The 17,145-nt window shown below is 42.8% G+C and overlaps 1 protein-coding gene across 1 annotated transcript; it reads left to right on the top strand.

Annotated features, from left to right (window-relative positions):
* The first annotated feature begins 2,052 nt into the window (after nucleotides 1-2,052).
* Nucleotides 2,053-12,956, top strand: LOC142488032 (uncharacterized). Its single transcript, XM_075588379.1, has 5 exons — nucleotides 2,053-2,315; nucleotides 7,165-7,291; nucleotides 7,578-7,691; nucleotides 8,067-8,180; nucleotides 10,168-12,956. Exons 2-5 carry the CDS (start codon nucleotides 7,273-7,275, stop codon nucleotides 11,583-11,585), a joined length of 1,665 nt encoding a protein of 554 aa, XP_075444494.1. The 5' UTR covers nucleotides 2,053-2,315; nucleotides 7,165-7,272; the 3' UTR covers nucleotides 11,586-12,956.
* Nucleotides 12,957-17,145: the final 4,189 nt, after the last annotated feature.

The following is a 17,145-nucleotide window of genomic DNA, read 5'->3' as shown; positions in this document are numbered from 1 at the left end:
AGCATATGGCCAGAGAGGCGACCCAATGTCTAGGACTTAAGTATTGTTCAAAGGATTTTGTCACCCTCACGGTTTACCTGAGGGTGGAGACGGCTCAAACCAGAGCAGTCTATAAGGGTCCCATTTAACACCTTATAACAAAGAATATCCTGCCAGAAATCCAATTTGGTAGACTAGCTGGCATTCCTGATGCAAATGAGGAGCTACAGAAATAAGACCTCAGAGTTCTAATGCGCATGTGCCAACTAGCAGAGGGGCATGGATCAAAATGTGTTCCCACGTTAATGAGTGGCTAGAGGTAATTGAAGACCAATCACCTGTACTTAATGTTAAGGATAGGGTTACAAAAGATATATAAATCGTGGTAATCCCTATCCCCATTGTCTTCTGATATCATCTGAATTGTTACCTGATTGCTGGAGAAATGCTACATGATACTTCTCATTCCCCATCCCCAAAGTAAGTGTACTTCTTGTCTTGTTACTGTACTATATCGTGTGTTCACCTATCCAAAGGAATAAATATACTTTATTATATCTAGGCCTCGTTCAGTTCAAACCCAGTTATTTGGTGTAAATTACAACCTGTCATAAGCTATCGTCACATTCATTTATTTATTTATTCATTTATTCATTTAGATTTATTTATTTATTGTGGGGCTGCTCTGTGTGTGATTTTTTTTTATTGTGGGTAGCGGGGGTGGGTGAAGGGGGTATTAGCCCCAACGGTGGTTGTTTAGGGCTTGCGGGGGGGTAGCGGGAGGGGTTAACCCCTTCATGACCGTAGCGGTATTAACTGCTACGGTCGTGAAGGGGTTAAGTGCACCCGCAACCCCCCAGCAAGCCCTAAATTCACACCAAGGGCCAAATACCCCCTTCACCCACACCCGCTACCCACAATAAAGCTGGCACGGTGGGTTAACCCCTTCATTGCCTTAGCGGTTAGCCGCTAAGGCAATGAAGTGGGCTGTACATACATTTTTCCTGCCTCAGATGCATGCAGGGGGCCTTCGGTGCTGGTATTCCTGGGTATCAGCTCTGGAGCCCCCCGGCATCAATCCCAGCCAGGAAAAGTGCTGATTTTTTTTATGGCCCCTATCGCCGCTCAGCTCCAGCTTCTTGCCAACTTTTATTGGCGGGGCGATTTGGAGAACATCTCTCCATTTTATTGGCGCAATCAGCGGCGAGATGCTGATCGGGGCTACCTGCATACGGCGGGTTTTAAAACTGGCGAGATATTGCTTCTTGCCACCCGCGCGGCGAGTTTATAAAACAAAAAAAATAAACTGGCGGTTTTTCCTTATCTCGCCAGTTTCTCGCCATTAACTAATTTGCTATAGGCATATTTGGCGAAAACCTGGCGAGATTGCGCTTCTCGCTGCTCTCTGCATAGGCCCCTATATACGGTGGGGGATGGGGGTGAGATTGTCACTACAGGCAGTCCTCGTTTTACAACGCTTCGTTTTACAACGAATGGCTTATCCAACGCTATGCAATGCATACCTATATTCATTTTTACAACGCCAAAATGGCTTATCCAACGCTCTTACGACGCTTTGCAAAGTTATTTATGTGTATATAATATATAATATTGTATTATATTATACTATATAATATATTATATTTTTATATTATATATTATGTTATATTATATATATAATACAGTTTATACACTATATAATTTATGTGTGTGCTGCATATCTTATTGCCTGTGTAAAATATTTGGTGTATTTTAGTGTTAAAAATGCCTTCAGGAACGGAACCTTTCATTTAAACAGTGTTCCTATGGGAAAAAGTGTTTCGCTTTACAACGTTTCGCTATCCAACGCCATTTTGAGTAACACATTGTGTCGGATAACCGAGGACTGCCTGTATGTTTCTCACCAGCCCACAGCCAGCACCACGTGCAGCTCTCACCAGGGGGCACTCACCGCACCTTGCTTGGGAGCCCACCAGGGGCCACTGTTCCATATGAGCTCAGAAGGAGCTGGATAGAGGCGCTCTGGCCTCCCCTCTTCCCTCTCTATGATGAGATGTGATTCCGGCAGGAAACACTGATCCTGAGCACAGACTGTCCCACATCCTGAGGGGGGAATCCAGGTCACTCCCACAGGGAAGGACTGAGAGATCACAGGGGCTCCCCCCACCCTCCATAGGAAGTACACACACAGTGAGGGGGGGATAAAGTGCACATCTCAGGCACTGAGGGGGGGACACACTGAGGAATAGGCTCTGCAGCCTCTAAGTCCCTTTTCCTGTGCCCCCCTCACATTGCCCACCCCCTGCTGCACAGAGATCTTCAGCCTGTGTTATTGGGTAAGTGCTTTCCTCCTCCTCTCTTCCCCTCCCTTGTGTGACCTGTGCACATTATCCCAGTGCTGCTCTGAGCTTCCTTACACACAGGAGCCTGAGAGGCTGAGCCTCTGATAGTGAGGGGGGGCCTCTGGCACTGGGGGGGTTACTCCTCCTGTATCACAGGGACTGGGAGATAATGGGGGTTATTTTACATTGGGAATTAACATTAGGAATCAGTGAGGATAAGATTGGGAAAGTTATTAAATAGAGTTAGAAAGTAATTAGATTGAGGGAGTAATGGTTGGAGTTTAACTCCTTCATTACCACAGGGGCAGCACCATGTGTGTGTTATGGGCTATAGCTTCTCTGTGTGAGGCTGACCCGTTTGCCCGGGGACAATCCTGGTCTGACAGTATGTTCTGATGTCCCAAATATCTGCTGCATTCTCTCATGTCCTAGTTTTAAAGAATGTGTCTGGGTGGGGGAGGGGAGCAGGTCTGTGAGGGGGAGGGTGGAGGTCTGTGCAGAGCTGGAGATTTAGAAGTGAGGGACAGAGCCCTTTTCCCTCCCCCAATCTGCAGTGCAGAAGTACAGCTGAGGGAGAGCAGGGTGACCCAGGCACAGAGGTGGGTGCTGTGTCTGGGTCTATGTGTATGCGCCGCCATATAGAAACCCAAGCATGTGGTAGCTTCACGTCTGTAGCATACAAGGGGTTAACCCCTCATTTTCTACATTTGCTGTCATGATAATGTCATGAGATATTGGGTATGTTTAATCCCTTTGGTGCTTGAGGGGTTAATGAGCTACACTTGTTTAACAAAATACCAAATGCTGGGTTTGAAACTGGTCAGGACTGTTTCTGTCTGCTCTGAATTTCAAAGGAACTTACTTGGGGCGGGGCCCATCCTGGATATAGCCCACTCAAGGTGTCAATTGTCTTAATCAAAGAAGAGCAGCTTCAAAGTATTCTGTAGAAAGGGGTGGGCTTATGACGGTGCCTTAAAGTATTGTATCTAAGTCTGGGGGAGATTGTAAATAGTCAGATCTGACCAGGGGCATGCTTGGAAAGCATGGCAGAGACCTCATCAAGGATTCCCCCAATTTATCCCCATTTAATTTGTAATTCGCCTTTTTATTCTTGCATACCAAATGCATAACCTTACATTTATCTGTATTAAACCTCATCTGCCATTTACCTGCCCACTTTCCAGTCTCCAAGTCCTTCTGAAGAGAAATTACATCCTGCTCTGATTCTATTACCTTACACAATTTAGTATCAGCAAAGATGGAGACTTTGCTCTCGATGCCAACCTCGAGGTCATTAAGAAACAAGTTTAAAAAGCAGGGGTCCCAGTACGGATCCCTAAGGTACTCCACTCATGACTTTAGCCCAACCTGAAAAAGTTCAATTTATGACAATCCTCTGTTGTCTGTCCTTTAACCAGTTTTCAATCCAGGTGCATATATTATTACTGAGTACAATTTTCATTATTTTGTACACCAACCTCTTGTGTGAAACCGCATCAAAAGCCTTTGCAAAATCTAAGTAGACCACATCAACTGCATTACCCTGGTCTAAATTCCTACTTCCTCAAAGAAACAAATAATATTAGTTTGGCAAGATCTATCCTTCATAAATCCATGCTGACTATTACTAATAATTTTGTTTCCATTAGGTATTCCTGAATATTATCCCGTATTAATAATACACCTAAAAAAAAGAACTCAGCTGTGCGATCAGCTGAGTTCTTTTTCTTAGTTGTATTATCAGTATATTTCTCAGCACAGCACCAGTACTTACCCACCTATCTTTAATCACTATCAGCTGAGCAGAGGTTATCATTCCCTTCCCCCACTTCCCCTATTGTATATTATCCCGTATAAACCTTCAAGTAGTTTCCCCACTATTGAAGTCAGGCTTACAGGTCTGTAATTCCCTGGTTGTGATCTAGATCCCTTTTTAAATATAGGCACCACATCTGCTTTATGCCAATTTTGTGGTATTGAGCCTGTGGAAATGGAGTCCTTGAATATTAAATATAATGGTTTGGCTATTACTGAGTTTAACTCCTTGAGATCTCTTGGATGTATACCATCGGGCCAGGTGCCTTATTTACTTTAATTTTTTCAAGTTGCTTATGAACTTCTTCCTTAATTAACAAATTGTTCATTTAATATGGAGGTTGTGGCTTCCTCCTGCGGCACTACTATTGAACTTGATTCTTCCCTGGTAAACACCGAGGCAACGAATTTGTTTAATACCTCAGCTTTTTTCTTATCTCCAATAATCTGCCTACCCATCTCACACTGAAAGGGTCCTATATTTTCTTTTCTCATTTTTTTTGTTATTAAGGTACTTAAAGAACATTTTAGGGTTGACCTTACTTGCTATTGCAATCCTTTTTTCATTATCCATTTTTGCTAATTTGATTGCCCTTTTGCAATTTTTGTTACATTCCTTATAATTCTGATACGATGTCTCCGTCCCTTCTGACTTAAAGAATCTAAACACCTTCCTCTTCTTGTCCATTTCCTCCCCTACCTATTTATTTAGCCACATTGGTTTTGACTTATTTCTTTAATACTAATTACCCAAGGGTTTACACTGATACGTGTGCTTTTCTAACAATGTTTTAAAGACTGCCCATTTATCTTCTACATTTTTCCCTGCAAAAACATCATCCCAGTGATAGATTAGACTATCCCACTTGTAGAATAGACCTCAGTTGATTAAAATCTGCCTTTCTAAAGTTTAAGGTCTTTGTTGAACCCAAGAAATCTATTTTTTGATAATTTATTTCAAATGAGACCATGGTATGATCACTGTTACCCAAATATTCCAGGGCTTGAATATTTGTTATTACTTCTACATTGTTTGATATGACCAAATCCAGTACTGCCCCTCTCCTGTTTGGTTCCTCAATAATTTGGGTCGTATTATTGTCTTTAAGCACCCTCAAAAACCTGTTTCCTTTTGTTGTAACGCTAATCTCATTGCCCCAGTCTATGTCTGGATAATTAAAATCCCCCATTATGCAACATGACCCAGTTTTGACGCCTTCTCCATTTGCAAAAGTATTTTAGCTTCCTCAATCTCACAGATATTTGGTGGTTTATAGCATATTCCCACAAACATTTTCTTAATACTTTTACCTTCACTGCTAATTTCTATCCACAAAGTCTCTACATTTTCATCATTCCCTTCATAAACATCATCCCTTATAATAGGTTTAAGATCCGGTTTAACATATTTGCATACTCCACCTCCCCTTCTATTTGTTCGATCCTTGCGAAAAAAGAGAATAACTCTCTAAATTAACTATCCAGTCATGAGTTTCATCCCACCTATGATATCCTGTTTCAGTAATGCCTATGATATCATACTGCTCCCTTGCAGCTATTAATTCAAGCGCCCCCATTTTATCTGTCAGGCTTCTTGCATTAGCAAGCATGCATTTCAGTTTTTTTTCAGCCTGTACTATTATCTTATCTGCTCCTTCCTTTCTGCGCCCACTTGGTTTAGTCTTTAGAAGTTTCTAGTATTATCTGTATTTATTATTGGTGTCTCACTGCCTGTCAAACTCGCACTTGCCCCCATTCTACCTCCATACCCCCTTGTATCATCCTCCTATTCCATTTAGTTCATTATCTGTTTTATTCCCCTCCCCACTCCATCCTAGTTTAAAATCTCCTCCAACCTTTTTAGCATTCTCCCCCCTAGCACAGAAGATACATACTAATTCATTATGAATTCCATCTTGCGTAAGTTTATATAATTATTTCACATAACCCTGCTTAGAAAAAAATAAAAATAAATATATATTGCAGCAAGGAATTCTGGGAAATGACATGCAAATGAGCACACAGTGCCACCTTTTGTCAAGTCCATTATTACATGGAAACCCCTTAAGCCAATGCTTGCTGCTTTAAACACAGCTTTTAAACATAACCTGGGATGAGATGCAAAGCCAATAATCCCACTCACAGACAGACTGTCTTATTGTGTTTACAATACTTGTATTATACGTGTAGATACGTTCCACAGATATAACACAGAATAGCGCTTTTGATTCAGTATCAGAATATAACTATTCCCGGAAATTATCTGGGTCGGGAAGCAGTGATCCCGTCATAATAGGACGGGCTTATAAGGGTGTGAGCAGGTCAGACGTCTGTGTCCTACCTTCAGATGGGCAGAGCCTATTCCCTCATGTCATATGCTGACATTGAGAGACCAGGAGAAAATAATCAGTGAGTAAAATGTCAGTGTTTCCCCAGGCATTCCTTTATATAAGAATGTCCTGCCAGGTACAAATGTGCTGAATGTGGGAAACTGGAGGTGATCGAGGAACAAATTAATGAGGGTGTGAGGGATCAAACCCCCCTATTTATTATGGTGGGGTAAGGTGAGGGGAAGTTACTGCACTGGTTCCTCTGCATTACCCACTTCTCACCGTATGAAATAGGAAAGTGAGACTGTGTCAGTATGGAGCAGAACTGCTGGACCTGAGAGAGTATCGGGAGCATTTATCAAAGTCTCACTCGTACTGTATCTGCTTTTTATTCATACTATGGACCTGTACAGTATGTTACTATGTTACACTATGAGGACTTTACTGGTATTTTGGCTGCTAATCTCCGACTCTCTTTATACTTTTCTAGATGGTTATGTTGTGACACAATCCTGAGCCATTAAAGTTTTGCAGTGTTTGAAATGAAGTGCCTGTTTGTGGATGGACCATATGTGTTTTTTGGTGCCCCTGTCTTCTCTGACTCCTTTGGGGTTAATAATTTAGGTTTGAAACCGCTGATACTAAATGCTGCATATTTGTCCAAAAAACTGATCATTCCAATTCTGTTTTATATACAGGCACATTCTAAAATCCAACACATATAGATTAAGTAACCGCCGGTCAGCATCTCCAGAGCAGCACTGCCCACTGCCAGCACCTCCAGAGCAGCACTGTCCACTGCCAGCATGGATCCACGCTTGTTTAGTGAGTTGAGAAGATATTTTGGTGTCTTTGGAATCTTCAAGGGGGGAATATCTGGTTATTTATTTTGCAGTTATGCGAGTCAAACACCCAAACTAATCCTGTTTTCTTATAGAACCACCAACAGGTAAGAAGATAATATATCTTCACCTTATTTTCTGCCAGAAGGGCTAGTAATACATTTCTTTACAAGAGGTATTATATTATACCAATATCAGAGGAGGTGAAATCACTAGAAGCGCCCCCACTCCCAGCTTTACATGATGGATTTCTCTTTTCTTATTGCCAGGTTTCCCAGTGGTTGTACCGGAGAGTTTAGAGATTAAGACAGAGAAAGCAGCGACAGACACTGAGGAACATGTGACCCCAATAAAGGAAGAAATAGATGCATTTCCGGTTTGTGGTAAGTACCCTTACATCCTCACTTGTCTTTATTCAGTATGTTTAAAATTGACTGAAATGTCTGCAATATTTTGGGAAATAATATTAAAGCGTGCATAGAATAATAAGATACCTGTTCTAATGAAAAAAATCATTTGTCTAAGGTTATATTGGGAATATTATTGTTATTGAGGTTTGAACATTGGTAGCTCAAAATGTTTTCAGCACTCGGGGTTATAAAAACTTATTTGCACTCAAAGGGTTAATAACAAAGTAAAATCAATCACTTCACACCTCCCCCATAGGAATCAGTATAGAGTCTTTCTGTATACTGATGTCACAAGAAGAGCCCCCACTCCCAGCTTTACATGATGGATTTTCCTTTTCTTACTGCCAGGTTTCCCAGTGATTGTGCTGGGGAGTTTAGAGATTAAGTCGGAGAAAGAAAAACCGAACGCTGAGGAACATCTGACCCCAATAAAGAGTGAAATAGATGCATTTCCTGTCTCTGGTGAGTACCTTTTCCCCTTTGTCTGCACAAAGGGATGTTACCTTGTTACAAGGCGCATGGTCACATTTAGCGAGTATTCATGGTTAATTGCCTCTCATAGGAAGTCCCCAGGCCTGCTGGGTATTCTGGAACAAGCCACATGCAGAAGACTTAGAACTACAATATGGCTCTCAGACACGTATAAAGGGTGGAAATGCAGAGTTATGGGCGTCTGACCATCAATAGATACGATAAAATGCATTTGGGAAAACAAATTCAAGGGACCCTTCCCTAACTAATCTGGTTCCCCAGCTTAAACAATACCCTCTCATTTAGGGTCATTAGATACGCAATAATAGCCACAGTCTTTAGACATAGCTTAACTGATAGATGGGGACAGCGTCCTAAGAATCCAGGCAATTCTTCAGGACAGTGAAGGTCATGATGGGGGCGTCTTCACCGACTGGATAGACACATTACACATTAAACACATTTTTTACTTCATTTTTGCATTTTTAAGTGTATTTTTCACCCTGACCTCTGGAGGTGCTATTGCGTCAATACTTGTCACACTTTTCCCTGTGTATGCTGTATGCAATTTTCTCATTGTGGTTTATTTATTTACATCTTATTCATTATGTATATTCCCCTTATCAAGATACAAAATGTTCTTTTCCTTGGTAGTTGAGTTTACATTTATTATATGTATATTATCACGTGATTATATTATTTGGTGTTACAGTTAATTTAATCTAAGATAATTTTATTCCCTCCACATCCTATCCACTTTTAAATTTGATTATTTTTCATTTCATTTGTATTGTCCTTATGAGTCTATTTAAGTTTATTGTTATTGTATTCTCTATTGTGTCCTTTTGCTGGATTTCTCCCCCACAGTTATACTGCCTTCTTTCCGTGGTTACATTTTCCCCGGACTGTTTTGTTCACACGGGACTTTTTTACCTGGGATACAGGTAGGCAGTGTTTCCGGCAGGGAGTGCCCATAATGTGACACTCTCTAGACTCAGGAAACCACTCTGTGATAAAGCGCCCATGCGAGAAACGCGTTGGAGGTTTCTCTTGTAACTTGGGCTGTGTCTCAATAAATCTTTTATTTTTTCTACTTTTGCCTCCAGTTCTTCGTTTCTGCAGTGCGCCTTTTTTCTTTATTTTGAATGTGAGAGGAGAAGGAAAGAGAGGACTCAAATATTACACCAAGGCCCCGTGCTTGGGAAATGATATGAATAGTATTTGTGACTGCCAAAATATGACACAAAATGGAGCAGTTTAGTTTATGTGGGTCTTATGGCAGAAGATTACATGGGCAGTGTAGTCACTGCATCCCTTAGATTGTAAGCTCTCCAGGGCAGGGATTTCCGTTCCTATTGTCTGATTGTGTTTGTTGCACTTATTGTATTATAATTCCCTGTACTGTATTGTTTCTGCTGTAAAGCACTGAGTACACTGCGGGCCTTATATAAATAAAGACATACATACATGGGCATCTACAGTATCTTTACACTATAGGTTGCTGTCTGGTTTAGTTGATATTATTAACGCACTAATGTGATAGACCAGGAGTTCCTTAACTTTACTTCTCATGGACATTTTCAGTGTTAATTATTTGGAGGATGTACATGTACCCTTAAATAATGAATACATTTCACCATCATAAACAATCTTGCTCTCCCCAGTTTGTGCATAATGTAGTAATGTAATATCCTTAAATAACGCATACAGTAATATATATAAGTTCTATATGTATCAATGATTTCACTGAGAGCTGCTACAAATAAATTTCATATCTTCGGGAACCACCACGAAAGTCATTAGGGGCCACTGGGTGTCATGTGCCACAATTTTAAATCCCTGGGTGAAGAGAATATTTTGTTAATTTAGTATTGGTGGAGTAAATTTTTCAGTGTTTTGGATTTGTAATTTGCTTTCAGTAATTTGATTTACAGATTGAAAAAACATTTGTTCTGTCTTTTTTGTTTACTTCTGTTAGAGAACGGCCTGAATGAGGAACAGAACTTGAGCTCTGATACACCCAGAAGCTGTCTGACTCCTCGCAGCCCAGAAGTGCCACAAAACAATGATTCCTGCCACATTTTGGACACATACAAGGAACCAGTGCCACATGATGGTGAATTTACAGACCTTGTACAGCACACAGCGGAGACGGACTCTAAATATGGGTCCAGCAAAAGGTATGCGACAGATTTAAGAAGATGCCGCGGTGCTCAGCCTTTTCTCTGTTGTCAGTGTGGCAAAAGCTTCTCACTGGACAGGGACCTGCTCACACACCTTTGTGTACCCACTAGGGAGCAAACCTTTACATGTATAGATGGTGGGAGCGGTTTCTCACTGCAGGGGAAACTTCTTCCACACCAGATGATTCAGACATCAGTGACTCCTTGTACTTGTACAGTGCGTGGGAAACCGTTCAGTAACAAGAGGACCCTCCGCAATCACCAGATGGCTCATACAGAGGAGAAACCATTCACATGTACAGAGTGTAGTAAAAGCTTTTCTTGGAAGACAGACCTCCTCATCCATGAGCAGATTCATACAGGGGAGAAACCATTCACATGTACAGAGTGTGGGAAACAATTCACAGTTAAGAGCCGTCTCCTCAGACACCAGATGACTCATACAGGGGAGAAACCATTCACATGTACAGAATGTGGGAAACAATTTGCAGTTAAGAGCAGTCTCCTCATACACCGGATGATTCATACAGGAGAAAAACGATTCACATGTACAGAGTGTGGGATACCATTCAGTACTAAGAGAAGCCTCCTCAGACACCAGATGACTCATACAGGGAAGAAACCATTCACATGTACAGAGTGTTGTAAAAGCTTTTCTTGGAAGACAGAGCTCCTCGGACATGAGCGCATTCATACAGGGGAGAAACCATTCACATGTACAGAGTGTGGGATACCATTTAGTAAAAAGAGCAACCTCCTCAGACACCAGATGACTCATACAGGGGAGAAACCATTCACATGTTCAGAGTGTGGGAAACAATTCAGTACTAAGAGCCACCTCCTCATACACCAGGTGATTCATACAGGGGAGAAACCATTCACATGTACAGAGTGTAGTAAAAGCTTTTCTCGAAAGGCAGACCTCCACAAACATGAGCGGATTCATACAGGGGAGAAACCATTCACATGTACAGAGTGTGGGAAACAATTCACTACTAAGAGCCACCTCCTCAGACACCAGATTACTCATACTGGAGAGAAACCATTCACATGTACAGAGTGTAGTAAAAGCTTTTCTACAAAGGCAGACCTCCGCAACCATGAGCGGATTCATACAGGGGAGAAACCATTCACATGTACAGAGTGTGGGAAACAATTCACAATTGTGCAGGGTCTCCTCAGACACCAGAGGACTCATACAAGAGAGAAATGATTCACATGTGGAGTGTGGGAAAAGCTTTTCTCAAATGAGCCACCTCCTCACCCACCACAGGATTCATACACGGGAGAAACCATTTCCATGTACATAGTGTGGGGAAAGCTTTTCACAGAGGATCAGCCTCATTACACACATGAGGACATAAGGCTTCATACATGAAATAAAATATGTGATTGTTCAAAGTAGGGTTCGGCAATATACCAGTAGCATAGTAATACTGCAGTAATAAAAATGGAGGGTAACGCAATACTTGCCTTACTTCTTACCATGGCATTCCTATCAGCAGCTGCAGAGTGGGGGTGCGTCTGGCAGAGAGGCGTGGGGGTGTGGGTGGGGACAGTGTCAGAGAGAGGACTGAGTGTGGGTCTGTTAGAGACAGTGGAGTGGGATCGAGTCTGGGTGCTCCTCGACTTTCACATGCTGCAGCTATAAGGAATCCTCCTGCTGGTAATCTCACCCCTCCATATTAACCACTTCCCCTCTGCCATGCCTCTTACCCCTTCCCTTCCACCATGACTCAACCCCTTTCTCTCCTCCCCTGTATTTCTCTCGGCTCTCATCCACCCGTGCCTCTAATGGTCTAACCCTAATGGTCCTTGCCCCCGCTGCCTCCTTCTGGCAGGGCTGACTACGTACTGTGACGCGTCAGCCGGCCGATGCTGCAAGATCCTAGTGATTTTCAGCGCTGATGCGTCACGTGGTACGCGAGTCAGCCAATGGGGAGGAGGGGAGGGAAGGAGCTAGATGGGAGGCACCTTGGGCGGGGAGCAGGGAAGGAGCTGCGGGTTAAAGTGTGTATGTATGTGTTGTGTGTGTGTGGGGGTGGTGGTGGGGGGTTGGACGGCACCACTCCCGGCTCCCTACAGACCGCATATCGCGGTCTGTGCCTGTCAGCGCGCCGCCTGTCTGCAGTGCGGGCGTGCTGACTGAGGGAGCGGGGCCTTAGCCTAAGGCTCTCACATTTTAATCTGGTCTGTAACTGTTACATACGCTTGTAATATATATTATCTTTAACTGTGCATGCAATGTCTTGCATATCATTTATACCCTGTTCACTTATGTAACTGTATTTGTAACCATGTATTATTTGTCATCTTAACTCTGTGCCCAGGAAATACATGTATTATGTATTATTTCCTAGTAAAACATTTTTATAAATAAATAAAAATAAAATGGTGAAGAAAGGGGGCTTTAGTGTGGGTGTAGTTAGTGTAACATTTTCATTGAAACCTTTGTTATTCTTAAAATTAAAATATACAGTATTTGCTTTTTTACATTGTATTAAGAATGACATGGATTTGTATAAGAAATATGTTTCACAATAAATGACGAACATTTTGATGACTTTTGCTTTTTTGCTTTCTATTGGGTGTTAATATATTGCTGAATATTGTTATCACAATAAATTACTTAATACTCTTATGGTGGGAAGTTCTTTGTAATTGTCTAACCCTAGTTCAGGGTGTTGGAAACAATTCAGTACAAAGTGTGACCTCCTGTCACACCCAAGTATTTACATGGGAGAAACCATTTGCTTGTTCAGTGTGGGAAACAATTCAGTGTTAAGGGTCACCTCTTCAGATACCAACAAATTCATGCAGGGAGAGGCCTTTCACATGGACAGAGTATAGGAAAAACGTTTCTTGGATGAATGACCTCACACACCACATGATTCTCACAGGGGAAATTGCTTGTTCAAAGTGTGGTAAACCATTTTATACGAAGTGGGGCCTCTTGTTACACCAGCAGATTTACACAAGGGAGCAACTTTTTAATTGTACAGAATTTGGGAAACTTTTCAGCCCTGAGAGGCACTTCAACACACACCAAACAATTTATAAAAGTGGATTACATCATAATCAGTTCCGTAATAGGAGGACAGTCCTCAGACACCAGAGCATTTACACAGGGGAGAAACCTTTCCATGTGCAGAGTGTATAAAATGTTTCTCAGTAAGAAAACCTTGTCACCCAAGTGTGTACACAGGGTAGGTATCTATGTCTTTTATTTACATAGTGCCATTAGTGTACATAGCGCTTCACAGCACTAATACACGTGACAATCATATAAATAACAAATAATACAAATAAAACATAATGGGAAGAAGTGCTTTAGACACAAGTAACATTTAGGAAAAGGAGTCCCTGCTCCAAAGAGCTTACAATCTAATTGGTTGATAGGAAGAATGTACAGAGACAGTAGGTGGGCGTTCTGGTAAGTGTGTCTGCAAGGGGCCAAGGTTTATGTATGAGTTGTAAATTATCAGCCATGGAGCTACTCGTATGCTTCCTTAAGCATGTGGGTCTTAAAGGTGGATAGAGATGGTGCTAGTCGGATACTGCGGGGAAGGGCCTTCCAGAGGTGTGGGGCTGTCAGTGAGAAAGATTTAAGGCAGGAGAGGGCTTTAGATACGAAAGGGGTAGAGAGAAGACATCCTTGGGCAGAACGCAAGAGTTGGGATGGTGTATAGCAAGAAATTAGGGCTGAGATGTAAGGAGAAGCAGAAGAGTATAAAGCTTTAACAGTGAGGAGGAGAATTGTGTGTGATACAGGATTTGATATAAATCTAGGAGAGGGATTTCAGCAGGGGAGATGCTGAGACAGATTTAGGAATGAGTAGTGTGATTCTTGCAGCAGCATTTAGGATAGATTATAGGGGAGACAGGTGAGAGGCAGGAAGGCCAGACAGCAGGAGGTTACAGTAATTGAGATGGGAGAGAATGAGGGTCTGTGTCAGAGTTTTAGCAGTCGAGCAACAGAAGAAAGGGCGTATCTTTGTGTGAGAGATGTGTGCAGAGGTATATAGCAGGGTCTCCCTCTGGGCACCCCTTTACCCCGTTGTTTCCTCCCAGGTTCCCCTTCATTCCCTTACCTGTCACTGCGGCTGTGACCGACAACAGAGGATGGGGAGGGCTGTGGGTGGGAACTGAGGCACGGAGCAGGTTCCGGAGGTGCCAGGAAGGTTGCGATGGCGATGGCGGCTACCTTTGCAGGGCATCTCCATCTTAGAGGCAATTGCACATGTTCGAGATGCTGCGCATTCGCAGGACAAGTGTGCAAATGGCGGCTAATAGGAAGAGGCTCCAAGCAGGGACTACATATCCCATGAGCCTCTGGGACAGTAACATAGCGCGTATAAGCCAATAGGGCTCCTGAATCCTCCTGCTCTGCAGATAGATACTTTTCATTTGCCCCAAAACGGAGGATATCAGGTGTATTTTGCTTCCTGACCTCAGGGGGCGCTATTGCAGCTTTTGCCAGTGTATTGTCTAGAACCCCAGCTTGTGATAGTCCTACCGGTGGGCATATTTTGCTTGTAGAGGTCGTAGCTCTCACAGGCATCCCTGTAGACTTTTTCTTTCCTTTGGTATGTTTTACAACATCAGCAGTACTGTGCACGCATTCTTTCTCCTCAGTGATACTGGATGTGCAGTTGCTAAGTAAAACTTCTGTACCTTCCTTGGGTCTCAGCGCATTGCTGGCTGCTGCAGTTCCTTGGCTCGTCCAAAAAAATAGTGCTCTGGCTGCTGCCCTTTTCCAAGGGCCACGTAGGGGCCATCCTCATCGTCTGAATAAGGCCTGAAGGGACACTGCTCCGTGTGGCTGGGCTCTTTACACCAGGAACATATTTTCTTCACCATTCTTGCAGGGCCTGTATTTGACTTCAGCTGGGCGGCCATTTTAAATTCCCAGGGTTTTTTTCCCCCCTTTAGGTGTACTCTTCACTTTAACCAATTTGGCACTATTTCTTTCACATAATGCTTGATAGTGTAGCTGCCCATTTCCTTGCTTTAGAAAAGGCATTTGCTTTACACCATTTTCTTGCTATGTGCAAACCCTCCACTTCAGCAAAATAATTTGGTTTTCTGCTTGAGTTCAGTAATTTTCAGTCTCATCTTTGGGTATTATGGCATTCACTCTTCACACTTTGTGTATTTTGGGATTACAACATGCACCCAGACAGACTTTACTTGCAGAAAGAAGAACATTTAAAACAACTTACCGTAATTTTCTTTTCCTGGAACCATGGCCGTGGGCACATAGTTACCCTCACTATGTATGTCTAATGCCTATCAGTTATATTTTTCAGCTATGGGAGAATCCTGAGACTAAGGTGCAGGTAGAGGGAGGGGCCTTTTATGGCCTACCTGCAAAAGTCAATTTCCTGTCCTACCTAGACTGAGGAGGGATTTCACCCCAAAGGTGCCCACTGCCATGGTTCCAGGAAAAGAAAATTACGGTAAGTTGTTTTAAATTTTCTTCTTTCCTGATCACCCTGGCAGTGGGCACCTTTGGGACATACCCCAGCAGTGACAAATTAGGGAGGGATACATACAAATAAACCACCAGTCAATGCCGTTATCAGTTGACCTTTATTAATTCACTTACAGCTGCGGCAGACTTTATTCTAACAAATCACCGGTTTGTCCCTGGCTTGTTCCTGGAATGCGACGCTGTTCACCCGGAGCATGCCGCGCACCTTTGGCTTTCCCAGCCACGGGTCATGCCCGGCTGACGCGCAGTTCATGTGTTAATTGATAATGGTTCAGGATTTAATAGGCTGCAATGCTTCGCGTGTCCGCCAGATGGCATAAATTCATGAATTGTAATGCAGTATATATATATATATATATATATATATAGACCATACGATACCGGTTGCAACACGACATCAAGGGACAGCACGCAGGTAAGTAAATCAAAAATGTTCTATATTTGATAGAAGACACAAAAACCGACGTTTCGGTCCCCCAGTGGGACCTTTCTCAAGGTGGTGAGAAAGGTCCCACTGGGGGACCGAAACGTCGGTTTTTGTGTCTTCTATCAAATATAGAACATTACTTACCTGCGTGCTGTCCCTTGATATCGTGTTGCAACCGGTATCGTATGGTCTGTTATTGCTTTATGGGATATGCACCAAAACTTATTTACTTGCATATGGTGTGCCGGCTGTGCATTGGATTCTATATATATATATATATATATATATATATATAAACAACAACCCCTATAACCCCTAACATACTGTACACATACAGTACTGTATATGCACATCAATGATACTATAGGCCGGCGGGGGCGAGATGTGTTTGCAGCAGAGAGAGATCCGCTGCTCTCTGCGCAAACATCGGCACATTAAAAATTATTTAAAATACATTTTTATTCATAGTGTAGATGTGCAGGGGGTCTCCGGAGCTGAACCGCATTGGTTTCAGGTCCGGGGACCCCCTGCTTCCCGAGATACAGGCCCCTTTATGAGGTGCCGGTATCCCTCTGCATTTAAAGGTCCCGATCACGTGACCGCGGCATGTAAACCAAGCAGAGGGATACCGGCACCCCCTAAAGGGGCCTGTATCACGGGGAGCAGGGGGTCCCCGGACCTAAAACCACAGCGGTTCAGCTCCGGAGACCCTCTGCACATCTGCAGTATGAATAAAACACACACATCAATAAAGAATAGTTCCTTACCTTTGCGGCTATGTGCTATGGTAACGAAGCAGCATGAATGTATTTTTAATAATATTGTACAGTGAGCAGGGGGTTCCTTGAGCCT

The sequence above is a fragment of the Ascaphus truei genome, chromosome 2 (assembly GCF_040206685.1).
Source record: "Ascaphus truei isolate aAscTru1 chromosome 2, aAscTru1.hap1, whole genome shotgun sequence".
Classification (NCBI taxonomy): domain Eukaryota; kingdom Metazoa; phylum Chordata; class Amphibia; order Anura; family Ascaphidae; genus Ascaphus; species Ascaphus truei.
This window is presented reverse-complemented; position numbering and strand designations above follow the sequence as displayed.

Bases quoted from the DNA above. Each gene is read 5' to 3' on its own strand.
- LOC142488032 (XM_075588379.1), top strand. The intron at 7,692-8,066 runs GTAAGTACCCTT...TCTTACTGCCAG, and splicing joins AGATGCATTTCCGGTTTGTG to GTTTCCCAGTGATTGTGCTG. The intron at 8,181-10,167 runs GTGAGTACCTTT...TACTTCTGTTAG, and splicing joins AGATGCATTTCCTGTCTCTG to AGAACGGCCTGAATGAGGAA.